Source organism: Centrocercus urophasianus, unplaced genomic scaffold (assembly GCF_019232065.1).
Source record: "Centrocercus urophasianus isolate 14NV4802_14NV808 unplaced genomic scaffold, USGS_Curo_1.0 seq_20, whole genome shotgun sequence".
NCBI lineage: Eukaryota > Metazoa > Chordata > Aves > Galliformes > Phasianidae > Centrocercus > Centrocercus urophasianus.
The window spans coordinates 18,635,908-18,652,311 of NW_024884756.1; the positions used below are offsets into that span (position 1 = coordinate 18,635,908).

Genomic DNA, 16,404 nt, shown 5'->3' on the forward strand with positions numbered 1-16,404 from the left:
CTCTGTAGTATTCATGTGTAAAATAAATGCCGGTTGCCATTGTAAAGGTTCCAGGTTTTCTTACTGTAACTGAGCATTTTTGGAAAAGCCCTCTGCAAGGGAAAGCAAAATGTGGCAATACAAAGGAAAGATATGCAGATACACTCTCATTGACCTTTCTATTTTTTTTTCCCCTACTCTCACAGTGATGTTAACAAAATTAATGAGGCTATTGCTGATCAAGTAGCAGTCTTCATCCAGCGCTTAACCACCTTTGTGTTTGGATTCCTACTGGGATTTGTCAGTGGGTGGAAATTGACTCTGGTTATCATTGCAGCCAGTCCCCTCATTGGGATTGGAGCAGCTGTCTATGGCTTGGTAAGTGCATAGTATGAGGTTCACTCTCATGAGGTGCTGTTGTGTTTTAAGCCTGCAGGTGGTTAAGTACCACACAGTTGTTTGCTCACTCTCTTGCTTCCCAGTGGGATGGAGGAGAGAATCAGGGAAAAAAAAGAAAGAAGAACTTGTGGGTTGGGGTTGAACTATTTACTAAGATAGACAAAAGGAAAAGGATAATAATTATGACTGTATATATGTATGTGAGTGTAAATAACAGGTGATGCACAAGCAGTGCTCACCACCCCCTGACTGAGGCCCGCCTCACCCTCTGAGCAGCGGAAGAGAGATGAATTCCCACACCATTCGAAACTCCTTCCACTTGATGTCATATGGTATGGAATATCCCTTTGGCCAGTTTGAGTCTGTTGTCCTAATTCTGTGCTCTCCCAGCTCCTTGGGCCCTTTGCTGAGAATGGCCTTGGTTCTGTACAACACTGCTTAGCAGCAGCTACAAACACCAGTGTGTTGTTTTTCTCCTAGAACAAAAACATAGCATCATACCAGACACTCTGAGGAAAAAAATTACATCCCAGATGAAACTAAGACAGGTACATTGAACAGGGAGGGTCATGCCATAGAGCTAGGGCGAACGCTGGTACCTTTTAAAGTCAAGAGAGTCAGATTCTGGTCATAGCAGAACTGATCAGTTCTATGATTTTGTGATGTGTGTGTGCTAAGGAGGAGCTTCACTCCTACTTCACTTATTCTCATTCCCAGAATCTAATATCCAGCATCTAAGACAGGAACATAAGCATTGTTTCTGTGGGGGCATGTGCAGGGATAGTGGGGTTGCTGGGATTAGAACAGGCCTGCAGCATCTGTCTATTATTCCATGCTGGATTTAAATGGTTATTAGACTTGAGACTTAGTTTTTCCACCTAAGGTTTTAGAGATGACCCAGTCCTGGAGCTCTAAAACAGTTCAAAACAGCTGCTCAGACTCACCTCAAGATATCCCTACTCCTGGCAACTACTGTGTCTTTTCCCGGTCATTCTGGTTCTGCTTCTCCGCCCACACCCTGCACCTCCCTGTGACTGTGCAGAGGAGCCAGGTGGAAGAGGGGAATCACAGGATCCTATGCCTTATCATCTCCCTTCCCTTCCTCAGCAGTTCCTGCTCCTCCTGCACATTCTCATGCTCTTCAGTTGGCTTCAGCCCCCTGTCTACCTCTCTCTGTTCTTCCACATAGGAACAGTTGCTGTCATTTTGCTATCAGCATTCTGGCCTAACTGTGACAAATTTTGTTTCTTCCTGCTCTCCTTTTGCTGTCCGCTGGCTGCAAAGAAGATGATGTGAATGATGACTCAGTATAAAGTGGAAGAGCAATGTTCTGGCAGGGAAAAAAATCAACTCCAGAATGCATCTTTCCTTCATTTGCAATTTATTTCTGACCTCATTCCCTTTATGCTTTGTCATTTTCCCCATTTCAGTTCTTTCTCTGTCCCCATGTCTTTCACGTACCCACACTTAAGTCTTTCTTCTTTGTGAACCTTAGCTCAAGTTTTAGTTTTTTATCACGAAGAAAACTGACTTAACATCAGTTTAGCATGGTTTCATCTCAGAAAGTGACTAACAGATGCTTAGGGTAGAGTATTTGAAGAACAAAAGCAAATAATGACATTACAATTTCCAGGAACATTTAATTCTTGAACTAATATGTTATGTTTACATATAACATTCAATGTGAGCACTTTTTGAGCCCAAGTAAGCTTTCAGCATCCAGTGTGCTCTAAGGTGATGTGCCCAAGAGACAAAGCATAGTGATGGGCTACATGTATTTTCTTTCTCCCCCATTAGTACCATTACCTGTTCTTCCTGAAGCTAGCTCTGCTACGCTGGCTAAACTGCTGCTCTTCCTGCTGATCCTACCCCCCCTGCCATGATGGGCACACGCATGATCATTCTATGATCTGCTAAAATGCAGCTAGCAAGAGAGAGAGAGAGGAAGGGAGGGACAGCATTTGTTGTCTGCTGCTCTTTCTAGGTATTTGAAGCAGAGCTGTTGGGATAATTGTTAGACAAAATGCATGCTACAGAAATGTGTGTCCTAACACTAGAAGACAAACTTTTGAATGAGCAGTGAGTCCGGTGGCAGGAACAGGGGAGGTGACCTCATGCAGCACTGTGTGATGGTCAGAGCTGCTTATCATGGTCAGGTGTAATTTCCTGTGGTTTTACAGGCTGTGGCAAAACTGACAGGCCGAGAACTGAAGGCTTATGCAAAAGCTGGGGCTGTGGCTGATGAAGTGCTCTCATCCATCAGAACAGTAGCTGCTTTTGGTGGCGAGAAGAAAGAAGTTGAGAGGTTTGTTCAGACAAATTGTCAAGAATCTCTGCATTCTTTCTCCTGTAGAAACGTGACCGTAGCAATTAGTCTTAGAGTTTTGAAACAACAGCCATCTGTTAGTTTTGAGAATTATATGCATTTATGTTGCAGAAATCTAGTTTTCAAGTAACATTCTTATGCAAAATCTGTTCATAATGCAATTGGTGAAGCAGAACATAAGTAATACTATCTTCAAGCCATTCTCCTTTGTAGGAACTTATTGTTGAACTTTGCTGCACATCTGAAAATCTTGTGTACTTTCAAGATAAGTAAGAATAGTATTTACACAGTACCATAGTTCCCACAAAGACCTCAATTTATTGTGCCCGCTGCAAATTAGGTATGTTAGCATGATTTGAAAAATGGTTGGATTGGGAAAGAGAACTTTGATTTCATTTTCTTGCTGTTTGTTCGTATTAATTTTGCTGTCAAGTTCATTTCATTCAGTTTTATTTTTATGTCTTTTTACAGATATGATAAGAATTTAGTGTATGCTCAACACTGGGGAATCAGAAAAGGAATAATAATGGGATTATTCACTGGTTACATGTGGTTTGTAATCTTCCTGTGTTATGCATTAGCCTTTTGGTATGGCTCTAAACTTGTCCTTGAAGATGATGAATATTCACCCGGCACTCTTCTACAGGTACCCATGCAACTTTTTTCTTGACTGTTTCTTAAAGGATTAATTCTGGGACATAGTGTTTTCATATCTGTTTACTTATAAATAAAGTCATTACTCATTATATGCATGAAAGTAGATGATATACCAGAATAAGATTTTTAAAAATCTGTATTTACTTAAAATGCCTCCTAGTGTGCTCTGGTCAGAATAATGTGCCTGATGCCGTGGCCTGAAACTAGCTTTCCCATAGTGTGGGCTGGCATGTGGCTTCTACGGTAGTGCCATCTCAGGAGAGCTTTTATTTTGTTGATAAAGGTAAAAACATTGTGATAACGAAGAACCCAACCAAAGAAAATTTTATCAAATCTAACCTCTCTCTCATGGTTCCAGGTCTTTTGAAGCACCGTTTCTTTTGTAGATTTCCCATACGGTGCCATAGATAAGCAACTTGTAAATACATACGCTATCGACACATGTAGCTACGCCTCCTGTATTTTAATACAAAAAAAAAAAAAAAAAAAAAAAAAGGCAGCATATTAATCTCCTGGTGGTCTTCTGCACAGTTGCTGTTTAACACATCGATGACATAAATGCAATAAAGCCAGCATCTATAGATGTCTCGGTTGTTCGCTTAAAACCGAGGCTGCCCAAGTATCAAGCTTTGGTCCAGAACCAGAGTAATTTTCTTCTGAACCTTGATATGTCCTGAGTGTTCTGATCAGACATCTGTTTCTGATTCTTCTCTACCAATTGCCCAACATAAGAGCTCTCTACCACCAGCAGCCTACATGCAAAACTTCCTGTTAAGTGAAGCTTGGTAATTTATTTTGAGGACATAGTAAAATTGAGTCATTCTGTTCAAGGAAGATGTCCCTCACAGGAAATCATTTGCAACTCCTCTTGACACCAGTGATGATACAACACAGTGCTGTAAAAAAGTTATTTCCTTGCCTTGTACACAACTATAGTTCAGTGCTTTCTAATGAAAAATAGCAAAGAGAGGGAAGCTGCCCAGTAGCTGAAAAATGGAAGCTGTAAACTGAAAGGTTATTTATTATCCTCCCCTTTCTCTTTCTTGCCAGTCATCTTTCTTCTACTTCATGTTTTCAACCATACCCTGGAGGTCTGGAGTGAGGGAGATATATGTAGAAAATGTTTAAAGAGTATTTTCCTAGTCCCTTAAAAGAGCGTTGGGCATCAACGATTCTGGTGCCTTTAGATACACTAAGAAAGTCCTTGCCTTTTTCTTCTAATCAAAGCTATATAACCTGTTCTCCTGTTCTTGATGGATTCTGACATGAATGTAATCTACTTCCCTTGGGACTCATCCACACTAAGAAGTTATTTTGCAGTATGAATTTATAGCATGATCTGCACACCACCATATGGATGTTTGCAGAGTACAGCCTTTATACAGCAGATTCTTTCATTTCAGCCAGTCTAGTAAACACCAGTGTGCTTCAAAGTAGGACTCAGTCCTGTGTGATTTTATTTCTTTCTTAACAGTAGCATTGTTTTACATAACTTTTGCTTGTATCTTGGCTACTGTCTGTTGAATTCAAAAGACTAGCTGAGTTATAACCTGGACAGGTGTGAAAAGGGGGCCCACAAGGCCGTAATGAAATTCAACAAGGCCAAGAGCAAGGTATTGCACTTTGGTCATGGCAATCCTGGATAAGTGTACTGACTGGGAGGGAGAAAAACTCACTGAGAGCAGCCTTGCAGAGATGGACCTGAGGGTCCTTCTTGGGTGCATGAAAAGATTGATGCGAGCCAGCAGTGTGCACTTGCAGCCTAAAAGGCAAACTGGGTGGGGCCAGCAGGACAGGGGAGGCAGTTATCACCCTCTACTCTGCCCTTGTGAAATCCCACCTGGAATACTGTGTCCAGACCTTGTGACTCCCAGTGTAAGAAAGATGTGGAGCTTTTGAAGAGAATCCAGAGGAGGGGCCACAAGGATACTCAGAAGGCTGAGCACCTCTCCTACAAAGACTGGCTGAGGCAGCTGGACTTGTTCAGTCTGGAGAAGAGAAGGCTGTGGGGAGACCTCTTTGTGGTCTTCCAGTATTTAAAAGGAGATTCTAAGATGTATTTGTTTGCCTTTTTTTGTGTGCTAATTATAGTCGTGGTGAATCACTGTAGATCAGCTGATGCACAAGAACTCATTAATCCATTTTAGTTTGATTTGCCTGCCTAAGTTCTGGATTGTAATAAAAACCTGATGTCAGATTTTCTTAAGTTCTTCTTCCACTTCTACAGGTTTTCTTTGGTGTTTTAGTAGGAGCTTTAAATCTCGGTCAAGCATCTCCCTGCCTGGAAGCCTTTGCCACTGGACGCGGGGCTGCAGCAAACATTTTTGAGACAATAGATAGAGTAAGTAATACATTTCTAAGCTGTGTCACTGGTGGAAAGAAAAATAAGTAAGTCTCAAACAGAAGTAGTTTGTCTGCAGTGTAGACTAGGAAAAATGAGAGCAATTAAAGAAAAATTAGATGTGGGATAGAAAGGTTGATTGGCATGCACACATCCTTAGAGAGGGTGTTGAACAGATTCCTTAACTATCCTTTTTCTGAGAAATGAAGTTTTACCTCAGCTACTGCTGTTTCTTACTTCCATACCTCCTTGCACACAGTTGTTGATCGGTGCTGGAGCACAAAAAGTGTACAGGCAGGAAGCAACAGTTGCCTTACAGTCAGATTTTCAGCAGGTACCTACCTCACTGTCACCACATAGTGTGAAATGTGATCCTGTTGGCATTTGCCAGGAGTCTCTGTCATTCTGGGTCACCCATCCTAGAGCTATCCAAAATTAAAATGGCACCCAGTGAGCACAGGGAGAGGTCTCACGGCATTCAAAAAAGTTAATTGCAGTATTCTCTGTACGGATGTGTATTTGAAATACATATCTGTACATTTGAAGATGTAATGTATGATTGTATGTATCACATACGTAGCTACATTTCTATGTCAGAAAGGTCTGAGAGCTGCCGGTGTTTATTCATAAAGATTCCTTTCTGTATCTGCATGTGTTTAGTGGCTGGCAAAACTGTAGATTTCTTAATGGTACTTAATGTATCTGGTCATTGATGGGAGTTATTGTGCTGAAAGTGTGTAAACACATTAAAATGCTGCCTGTCTTTTACAGATCACGTAAATGTATATAAAGAAGGCTAAAATAACTATGGTAACACTGATGGACTTTTTTGTAACCTTTCAGTGTTCTATAATAATGATAACGCATATGTCTTATAGATGCACTTAATTATCTAAAGATTTTCCTTTAAGATAATTGAAAAAGAGTTGATTAAGAAGTGTTTTTTAGAGAAAAAAATTAAAAGCACAGAAGATGTGCAACAGTAAGGATTAATCGCAACATTCAAGATAGTCAGATAACTGCAGGGTAAAAAGAAAACACAAATGAGATTTTTTTCTCATCTAGAGAAGAGCGATAAATTAGATCATCTGCTTGCTGCATTTGTAGATTGTAACTGGATACTAACATCTCACCTCTGCAGTGATGAATGTTCTCTCTGGCACTTAACTTCAGTGTGATCATACTGATGTTCTCATTTGCAGGGTCAGTGAAGCTCTTTTCTTCATAGCTTAATATCAGAATTTAAGTAGAATTTATTAATAAAAGAAAGCTTTTGGCCACTCTCAACATCTTAGAACATACACATATCTAATATTAAAATTCTCTTCTATCTGCTGGGCTCCATTTAAAAAAAAGTGTTTATCCGTTATCAAATACTGATATTATTATAGTTTTAATCATAGTTTTATTGAATTTTCTTTATTCTGTGGTTAAGATTTTCCATAAATTTCCTTGTAAAGCTATCCTTAGAAAAAATTATTTCTTTGGGATTCCTCAAATTTCTCTTACTTTTCTGCTCATGTTGTACAGTCAGTCCACAACATCTGAGCCTGGCCAAAAGTTTATGTGACCCAAAGCACGTCATGGAAAAGCTTCAGGATTCCTTCTCCAAGGATGGGGCATTCAGAGATGAACGTTTGAAATGCAAAATGACGAAGTGTGCAGTATTTCAGCAAGCTATTGTTTCCTCAATGGTTTAAGAGAGAGTTTATACGTGCAAAGTGCTGTCATTTCAGTCCCAAGGCGCTGCCTGAATTGACTTAGTTAAAATGCTTAATTCATGCAGCTATTCTGTTCCGGGAAAAATAAGCTGAGTGGTAGGCTTTGCAAATGCAGTAAAGAGGGTGCATTCATCTTGCCTGCACTACTTAGTGGGGACAATTCCCTGGTTATTTTAGCCTTTAACATCATGTCCCTCACCTGCTAGCCCTGGGGCGGATTCTGCTGCTAGCTCAATTCAACCAACTGCTTTTCAGATGTTCTGGCTTTGTACGGTGTTGAAAACATTTATCTACTACTGCAACAGTGTTGGCTGTTCAGGAGCAAGTAAATAACACAATAAATTTTACCCTAGAAACCCACAATTGACAGCATGTCTGAAGAAGGCTACAAGCTGGATAAAATAAGAGGTGAAATTGAATTTCATAACGTAACATTCCATTATCCCTCCAGACCTGATGTAAAGGTAATTATTTATCATCCCTTTTGTGAATACATTTACTGAAAACAAACAAAATAACCTGCCAGCAGCTTCTAGATTTTCAGTAGGGTTCTCTTTCTGCAATTTTAGTCTCCCTGTTTAAAAGTAAACTAAGGAATTTATCTATCAGTTGTGTTCCTCTATTTACCATTGTTTGTTTTACCATTCTGAAATATCTATTGTCATATGTATTCCTTGCTGCAGAACATAAACTTGCTGGTTTTGGACAATTTTATCTGCACATCATTTTATGCACATGTATCAACATTGGCTATAATAGGGCACAAAGTAGTGAGCTGGACAGAGTAAGGAGATTTTTAGAAATCTTCCATTACCCCAGGAATGCATTATATGACAGTTAGCATCTGGGAAAAGGTACAGGAACCCCGGCTGTACACCCCACTATTTCTTTGCTGCTGTGTTTGAATTGACAAATCCTCCAAAAAAAAAAAAAAAAAAAAAAAAAGAAAGAAAGAAAAAAGCATAATATTGGGTAGACCCAGAAGCATGTGAATTTCTGGAATATTCTGTATAATTTCACTTCTATATTCTTAACATTTGTCCTTGGACAGGCATTCTTAATTCATATAGACTCTTCCTTAAAGTGGATTTATTGCCAGGCTCTCCAGTGGTATTGACTGGTTCTTATTGATGAACAGCAAGAACAAACAAAGATCAAAATGTGATGCCTGTCATAGAAAACAGCAGTCTGCATTTATAAGGTCTTCAAACAATGTAAATATACTTAGTTTTGTTTTTCTTCTTAGTTTTTTTTATTTTTAAATTTTGTACATTTGCTTAGAATCTGCATTTTCGAATAAAGAACATTGTGTGGATTTCCTCCTGCTGCTTGGCTGTATTGCTATGAGAGTCAGAATGGATGGATTCTTTTTCTTTCTTTTTTCTCTCCAGATTTTGGACAACCTTAGCATAGTTATTAAAACAGGGGAGACAACAGCTTTTGTTGGAGCTAGTGGAGCTGGAAAGAGTACAATAATACAGCTCATCCAGCGTTTTTATGACCCTACTGATGGCATGGTGAGTGTCTAATTCTGGCAGGGGTTCCTGTATTACTGGGACTTGAAAGAGTTTCTTCTCTGAGAGGGAACGGAAGATTCCTAATGTTTATTTTGATCATTCAAAAAAAAAAAAAAAGAGTGAAAGGGGGTGCTGAATAAATATTATCAAGAGTAATTATGTGAAAGAAAAAAACCTTTAGGGTGAAATAAAAATTCAGTGCTAACTTGAATGAAAACAGTACCTATAGATAATCCATCTTATGTTCTGGGAAACACAGTATTGAACATTTAATCATTATTGGACAGTACTTCCAATGTGCTTCTGCATGTGTCATTATCATTTAATAATGGATTGGCTAAGAATATGAGCTACATTTGTTAATAGGCTCCATTCTGTTTTTATTTCCCTAAATGGCACAAATCACATACGTAGTTACCTGTATTTAAGTGTGTAAGAGAAAAAGAACCAATTTAATGTAGCATAGTGTGCCAATCTCATGTATATAGAGCTCAGATTCATTAGCGTGTTCTATGATTTCTGTGATTTCTTCTTGTGTTGTTCATGCCAAAAGACTAAAGTTTCAATATTCATAAAGAACGTGTCACTGTGTAACCTAATGGGGACGAGGAGATGTATGGAAAATACAGTGGCACTGCTCACTAAAACCTTTATTTTTCTTAGGAATATTTTTGTAAAATTTTGCTTGCTGTGTTTTACAATAAGGTCTCTTCATCGTTAGTTTCCTCCCCAACACAGAAACAATGGAATAAATTTGTCTAAAAGTATTCTTTTCCATAAATGAGAGAGAGGGACTAGAAAATAAGGTGCATGGACATCTTCTGGGGCTCTGGGAGTAGATTGATCTAGAAAATAGAAATCCCTCCCCCTCAGAATAACACCTGTCTTAAAAAGTGTCTGCAGGGAGATGGTGGAGGATGAGGATGGATGATTTTTCTGCCTTGCATTCCATGGAGCTTTTAATTCAGATTTACTGATGAAAAGCTTTATCTGTGTATGTTCAAATTAGTTAGTCCTTTTAAAGAGAGTGATTTTGATGAGTACTTTCCACTTGGTTTTATTTGTGAGATCAAGAAAAGTAAGATACAGGGAAATAAATAAAGGGCACAAGTCCTAGGCACAGGAACTATCAAACACTTCTGCCACTGCTCTGCAGCTTTTCTAGTATGAAAGACATTTTTTATACTGGGCATAGAAAAACAGCACCACGGGTCTTTTATTCTTATTGTGTTTCTTTGTCTCTGAACTGAAGGGAATATGTCCCTCAATTTTATTTTATTTGCTTGCCTTTGCTTTATTTGGATTCTGCAGATTACTCTGGATGGCCATGACATTCGTTCCCTTAATATCCAGTGGCTGCGCTCACAGATTGGTGTTGTTGAGCAAGAGCCAGTGCTGTTTGCTACCACGATTGCAGAGAATATTCGCTATGGTCGGGATGATGCTACCATGGAAGACATAATCAGAGCAGCCAAACAGGCCAATGCTTACAAGTTCATCATGGACTTGCCACAGGTATACTGTGCCTTGAAAGTAAAACTTGACGTAAAATAGAAGAATCCTTTCTCCTTCCCCTCAATACAACCATCTGTGAAAGGCAGATTAAAAGGGAGAGCAGGCAGCAACCTGCTCTCTTATATGAGAGTTAATTAGGTCTTACTACATGGATTTCACCAAGTTAATTAATATAATGCATGATTATACATTTATACTGGCTCTCTTGACCCTAGGCTGTGTGTTCATCTAATTCTCTAGCTGAGCCTGGTACTATTAGCATATGATCATGATCAGAGAGACAGTGTTCTTGAGTCACATGCCATCAGCAGACATGTCCAGCTTCGTGGCAAGTTGGTTAGTGAGTCATCTGATGGAGAGTGAGCAGATGTTTCCTCTCCATTGCAGCTCTTGCTGATATAGTTGTTCTGAGCACAACCAGAATGTTTTACTGCGTCTGACAATGTTTATGTTGATTCTTAATAGAAGACTTTGTTATGCAGTGTTTTTTTTCTCTTTTCCCAGAAATTTGACACTCATGTTGGAGAGGGTGGAAGTCAGATGAGTGGAGGTCAGAAGCAGAGGATAGCTATTGCTCGAGCCCTTGTGAGAAACCCTAAAATCCTGCTACTGGATATGGCTACTTCAGCACTTGATAATGAAAGTGAAGCAGTTGTCCAGGAAGCACTTCAAAAGGTCTGCTATATTATAGCATAAATCATACCTATAAGAGCGGAAATTATTTTGAATGCACTTTGCAGACAATGTAGTGAAAAGCTTTTAACGATAGCTTTTATATGCAGCACTAGAATTTTTGCATTATTAACAAGACATGAACGTTACAATGGGACGTTGGCAGGGATAAGTAGTTCCTGTTGTCCAGAGATAGCTGCTTGTCCTGGGAGATTGTCTAGGCTCCATCTTGTTCAGTGTAAATTATGATCCGGTCCATGTTTTCTTGGTCCAACAATAAACTCCTTATGGCTTTTGGCATGAAATAAGTAATAAGATGCTAAGGACTGTCAAAATTTTGCCAGCTGCATCCCTGTCAAGAAGGACACTTTTCTCTATTGTGTGTAACACTTGTCTGATTACAACTAAATTTTTGCAGCACAGAGGCCCACTATAAGCTGTGGACTTTGCAGATGTCTGGTTTTGTCGCCTTTTTGGTGGGTAATACATGGACTGTGGATAGAAGTCAGAGTCAGATAAAACCACTTGAAAGACTCCTTTCGGTTTGGAGAAACTTTAGTTTATATAGCATTGGTTCCAATTGGTTTCCCTTTGCTCTCCTGGCACTGGGGCTGGTTTTGTTTCCTGTCAGGCTCACCTTGGCCGCACAGCAATCTCGATAGCTCATCGCCTGTCTGCTGTCAAAGCTGCTGATGTCATCATTGGGTTCGAGCACGGAAGGGCTGTGGAGAGAGGAACTCATGAAGAACTCTTGAAGAGAAAAGGGGTTTATTTCATGTTGGTGACCTTGCAAAGCAAAGGAGAGACAGCACTTGCTAGAGCAGCAACAGGATGTAAGCGTCTTGCTTTCTCTTATAAAATTATATAAAACTATATACAATTCCAGAGAATGTAGATTACTGTTATTGTTTCATAGCGTCTAGTTGTTTTTCCCACTCTCCCTGGATATTTTTATGGCTGAAATTTAGCATTCATCAAAATAATACATTGACAGCTCTATCCAAAGTTTTTAGGGCATATGCACTGAATTGCCTTCCTGATACAGATCTGCCCTGAAACAATAATCCTGACCTGCAATACCCTGCCATTTTATATCTTGATTTTGTGCTGACAGTCCAGACGTGCTGCATTTGCAATGCAAGAAAATTACAGACTATGCTGAAATCACTCTATTTATTTTACTGGAAGCAAATTTGAATCAAAGCTTTTGGAAATGAAGGTCTAAGAGAATGACTTGTTTTAATTTTGTAAACATCATATCTTGGTGATGATTGTCTTAAAAGAAGAGAGCAATCCCAGTACTGAAATAGGGCAATAGCCTTCAGGAGTCACAACTCAAGTGAGACAGCCCAATATTTAATTATCTTCATGAGGTATACTGCAGATATAAAATTTACGGTATATGCAGGTCGAGCATCAACATTGTATTATATTCCTCACTTTCTACAAAGTATTTCAGTTACGATTTGGAGATTGCACTTTTTAAATAGGAGTTAGGTTGTATGCAAATTTAGCACAAACTGAAGAACTGTATGTGCTGTATTCTGAAGCAGCAGAAAATAAAGTGGTTGAGCCAAATCTTGAGGAAGTCCAGTCATTCAGAAGAGGAAGCTATCGTGCCAGTTTGCGGTGAGTCTTAAAAGTCTCTAAGTCTCAGTATGTTTTCAGATCTGTCTGTATTTTTTCCACCATTCAAAAATCCCAATAGCAGTAATTATTTGCTGGGTTGCATGTTGGTTAATAAGGGGTGAAGGGGCTGCAATCGTTTTACTAAGACAAAGTCAACTTGGAAAGAAAGGCCTTGGGTAATCTGTTAATGATTGAAAGCCCATGGATAAATAGACATTTTTTATTCCACTTTCTAGACAAAGTACCTTTCCCTTGTCAGTTTTGGCTTTCTGTTTCGATGTTCCATTTTTAATATTACAATCATGCAGCCATGTATTTATTTTACCTAATGCACTTTCAGTCAGTTCACTTGAAGAAAAAAAAAAGACTTGCTGTGTAATTACTTGAAAAATCAATGCAACATATGAGGACATTTATATTATGGCTTTTTCTTGGTAAAAATGAAAGCATTTTACAAGCCAGACTATCTTATACCTAGATGTTAATTACTTCTTTCAGGCAAGCTTGTGTTAGACATTCAAGTGAATACATCTCCTACATTGTAGGGTCACGTTTCATCAGGGAGTAGTGGATTGTTTCTGGACTGTATTACCTGATAGTAATAATGGTGAAATGACTTGGTGTCTTAACAGCGTTTGCGAACAGAGTAGGATATAGCATGATCTTGGACAGTGAAGGACACGTATAAGACAGTGTCTGAGCAGAGTAGGTTTTTGAATAGTGTTTATTCCCACTGAGATAGTTTCGTCTCAAACGTTGAGACAGCATGGAATAAGAAAAAAGTCAGTGGGATTCCCGTAAGTTGCGTCAGTGAATCCTGATGTTGTTATGAAAACTACATTTGCTTTGAAAGCAAGAATTGTGTTACTGAGCTGTGAGTAACTGACCATATTTGTCCTCTTTCACAGGGCTTCACTTCGGCAGCGGTCTAGATCTCAGCTCTCTAATGTGGTTCCTGACCCTCCATTATCCATTGTAGGAGATCAGGCAGAGTCTGTGTATCTTAAGTCTTATGAGGAAGATGATGGACAAGCAAAAAAGGTTAAGCCTAATACTTCATTATTAAATTGCAACCAAAAGGGATATCTTTTATATTACTTGGTAATGGGAACCTACAGATATGTGCTTCTGTTACAGGCAGATATGACTTTTTGGATTGATGCTTTCTTATACCTGAAGTCACAGCTTCAGGTCTTATCCTCTGTATCTTCTAGGCTGCATTTTGATGGTCCTTATGTTGATTGGTCCAGATAAAATTTCTTGCAGACTAGGAGCTTTTGTGAATTGTTAAATGGACTGTAGATTAAGTTGAAAAAGACATATTCAGAAAAGCTGACTTACCAACAAAAAGCAAAATGTTATCAGTGAAGTGTAGCCACTTAGCAATAGAAATGCTGTTGCTTCTCATTTAATGCAGTGAGTTCCTTTTCCTCTCAACATCATTTGGAAGCGTGTGAGTCAAAAGAGACCCTCATTGCAGTCTTGCCCAGAATTCATTCAGTGGCAGTGCCTTGTGCAGTTAAGTGGAGTAGAAAATAAAGATGGCGTGCATTAAAGTTATGTAGAATAAAACCAGTTCTTTAGGAATACACACAGTGAGTTTCTGAAATGTTTAAAAAACTCCCTGCACCAATTTGCAGGGCCTCACTTGTTTAGTGCAGAAAGCAGCAGTTTGAAGTCACTGTTATTGCTATTGTTGGGCCTGTTCTGTGGCTAAAAAGAGAGCTTCAGTGCTGTCACTCTGGCACTGGCTTAGAAGGAAGAGAAAAACAAAATGTTCCCACTCATTCACCCTCGCACATTTCCAGCAGATAGGTCTTTACAGGGTCAGTTTTGTCTGGGCATTTCCAGCCTTGTGAACTGAGGGAGATGAACAGGGCTCAGCACACTGAGTGTTACAGAAAAACTGCACAATCAAACTGCAGGGTAAGTTGTAATTTGATGATGAATGTTCTGCTGTTATTGGGAGTAATTATGGGAATTCTGTCTGTAGCCTGAGGATGTTTCACAAAAGGGAGACATAATTCGCATGTATAAAACTTGACTCTAGATATCTGTTTGACGTCTCTTTTGTTCTAGTTCTATTGCATACCTATTAATTTGATGCAGAGCCTGATCAGTGTGTCCACCCATAATGCTTAAAAATAATATTTAAGAACATTCCAGGAGAGATTAAAAGGCCCTTGTGAGGAAAAAGCTTAAGTTTTGATACTGAGCATTGCATCGTACGTCATCTGGAAGCAGCAAAATGGGAACAGTCTGAATTTCAGTAGCAGAAAGTCTGCTCATAATTAACCTTTTAATTTGGAATCCGTTGAGCTGAACAAGGCATACCTAGCTAGTGAAAGAGCTCCAGTCAGCAGCCAAGGCCCATCGTTGCCCCTTCCCATATAATGCTAGAGCAGCTATTTGAGTACTGGAGGCAGCCATTTAACAGACTAGGCTAATTATTGTATCTCACTGCCATATGGAGAGCATCACCAGGATAATGCATTTATTTCATAAATCCAATCTTTTTTTCAGGAACTTGTTGAGGAGCAGGAAGATGTCAAACCTGTCCCATTTGCCCGGATTTTGAAATATAATGCCTCTGAATGGCCATACATGGTGATAGGATCTCTGGGAGCAGCTGTGAATGGAGCGGTCAGCCCACTCTACGCTTTGCTATTCAGTCAGATTCTTGGGGTATGTTAAGCTGACATCTGAAAGTGTATTGGAGAGCTTAAGCAGAATGTAGGACCCTGCAGCACAGTACTTGGCATGTTTTGGGCAAATCTTTAGGTCCTGTCAAGTAAACGGAGTTAGCCTCCTTATCTATGAAAAGTTATTTGGTAGAGATATGCAACTGCCATTCTGCTATCATTTGGGCTTTCTCTTGAAGGAGCAGGTTTATTAGTGTTTTTCATGTGTGCTTCATCATCTGTCTTCCTTGCTTTCTATGAACTGTTGGGAGCACGTTACTGCACATGTGCAGTTTATTTTAAATTAAACAAGATATACCTCAGATCCAGATACAGTGAGGAGGGAAATGTGCAGAGGTCCCTCCATGCAAAATTTTATTCTAAAGTCTTGGCCAGGCTTTTAGGAAAGCCTTGGATCATACCCAAAAAATACCTCACATTTTTCTTCACATATTTCATTTCTGGAACATCCATCTCTGCTGCGTTTTCCCTGCACAATTCCCAGGGAGAGGTAAATTGTTGTAACAGATTGCACACCTGCCAGCAGAAAGCAGACTTGAATGAACAAGTTTGAAAGACAAGCAGGAAACAGGAATGTGTTTTAAACCTTGTGTCACGGAGTTGACTAGATCAATCTATGTCCGTGACAGGGGCGACAGGCCTCTGCCCTCCCCCCCACCCCAGTCCCACAAAAATGGGAAGGAAGGAAGGGAGGAAAAGAGCAGCGGCAGCAATCTATGGAGGAAAACTTATTTTACTATAATATTGGAATACAAGATAACACAATATATACAATTTAATTGAAATTGAGATTAATAAATCAGACAGGATGAGAGAGAGAGAGTTCCCGGGACCGATTCAAACCTGAAAAGCTTGGAATGGCCAGGAAAGCACCTCCAGCACCCACTGCCAGGCAGCAAGAGAGCGCCCCCCCACCCGGAAGGGCCAGATCCCGTGACTGCTGTAA

The 16,404-nt window shown here is 39.6% G+C and overlaps 1 protein-coding gene across 6 annotated transcripts in view; it reads left to right on the forward strand.

Annotated features, from left to right (window-relative positions):
* ABCB11 (ATP binding cassette subfamily B member 11) overlaps nucleotides 1-16,404 on the forward strand; it is a 61,530-nt gene that overhangs the window by 32,841 nt on the left and 12,285 nt on the right. For 5 of the 6 annotated variants that reach the window (XM_042821951.1, XM_042821950.1, XM_042821954.1 and 2 more), the window contains 12 exons: nucleotides 186-357; nucleotides 2,559-2,683; nucleotides 3,176-3,350; nucleotides 5,589-5,702; nucleotides 7,777-7,887; nucleotides 8,815-8,940; nucleotides 10,252-10,455; nucleotides 10,960-11,130; nucleotides 11,759-11,960; nucleotides 12,678-12,756; nucleotides 13,665-13,797; nucleotides 15,280-15,441. In XM_042821951.1, the coding sequence (XP_042677885.1) occupies nucleotides 186-357; nucleotides 2,559-2,683; nucleotides 3,176-3,350; nucleotides 5,589-5,702; nucleotides 7,777-7,887; nucleotides 8,815-8,940; nucleotides 10,252-10,455; nucleotides 10,960-11,130; nucleotides 11,759-11,960; nucleotides 12,678-12,756; nucleotides 13,665-13,797; nucleotides 15,280-15,441 (1,774 nt within the window). The remainder of the gene's footprint in view (nucleotides 1-185; nucleotides 358-2,558; nucleotides 2,684-3,175; nucleotides 3,351-5,588; nucleotides 5,703-7,776; nucleotides 7,888-8,814; nucleotides 8,941-10,251; nucleotides 10,456-10,959; nucleotides 11,131-11,758; nucleotides 11,961-12,677; nucleotides 12,757-13,664; nucleotides 13,798-15,279; nucleotides 15,442-16,404) is intronic. The other variant, XM_042821952.1, reaches the window with a different exon arrangement.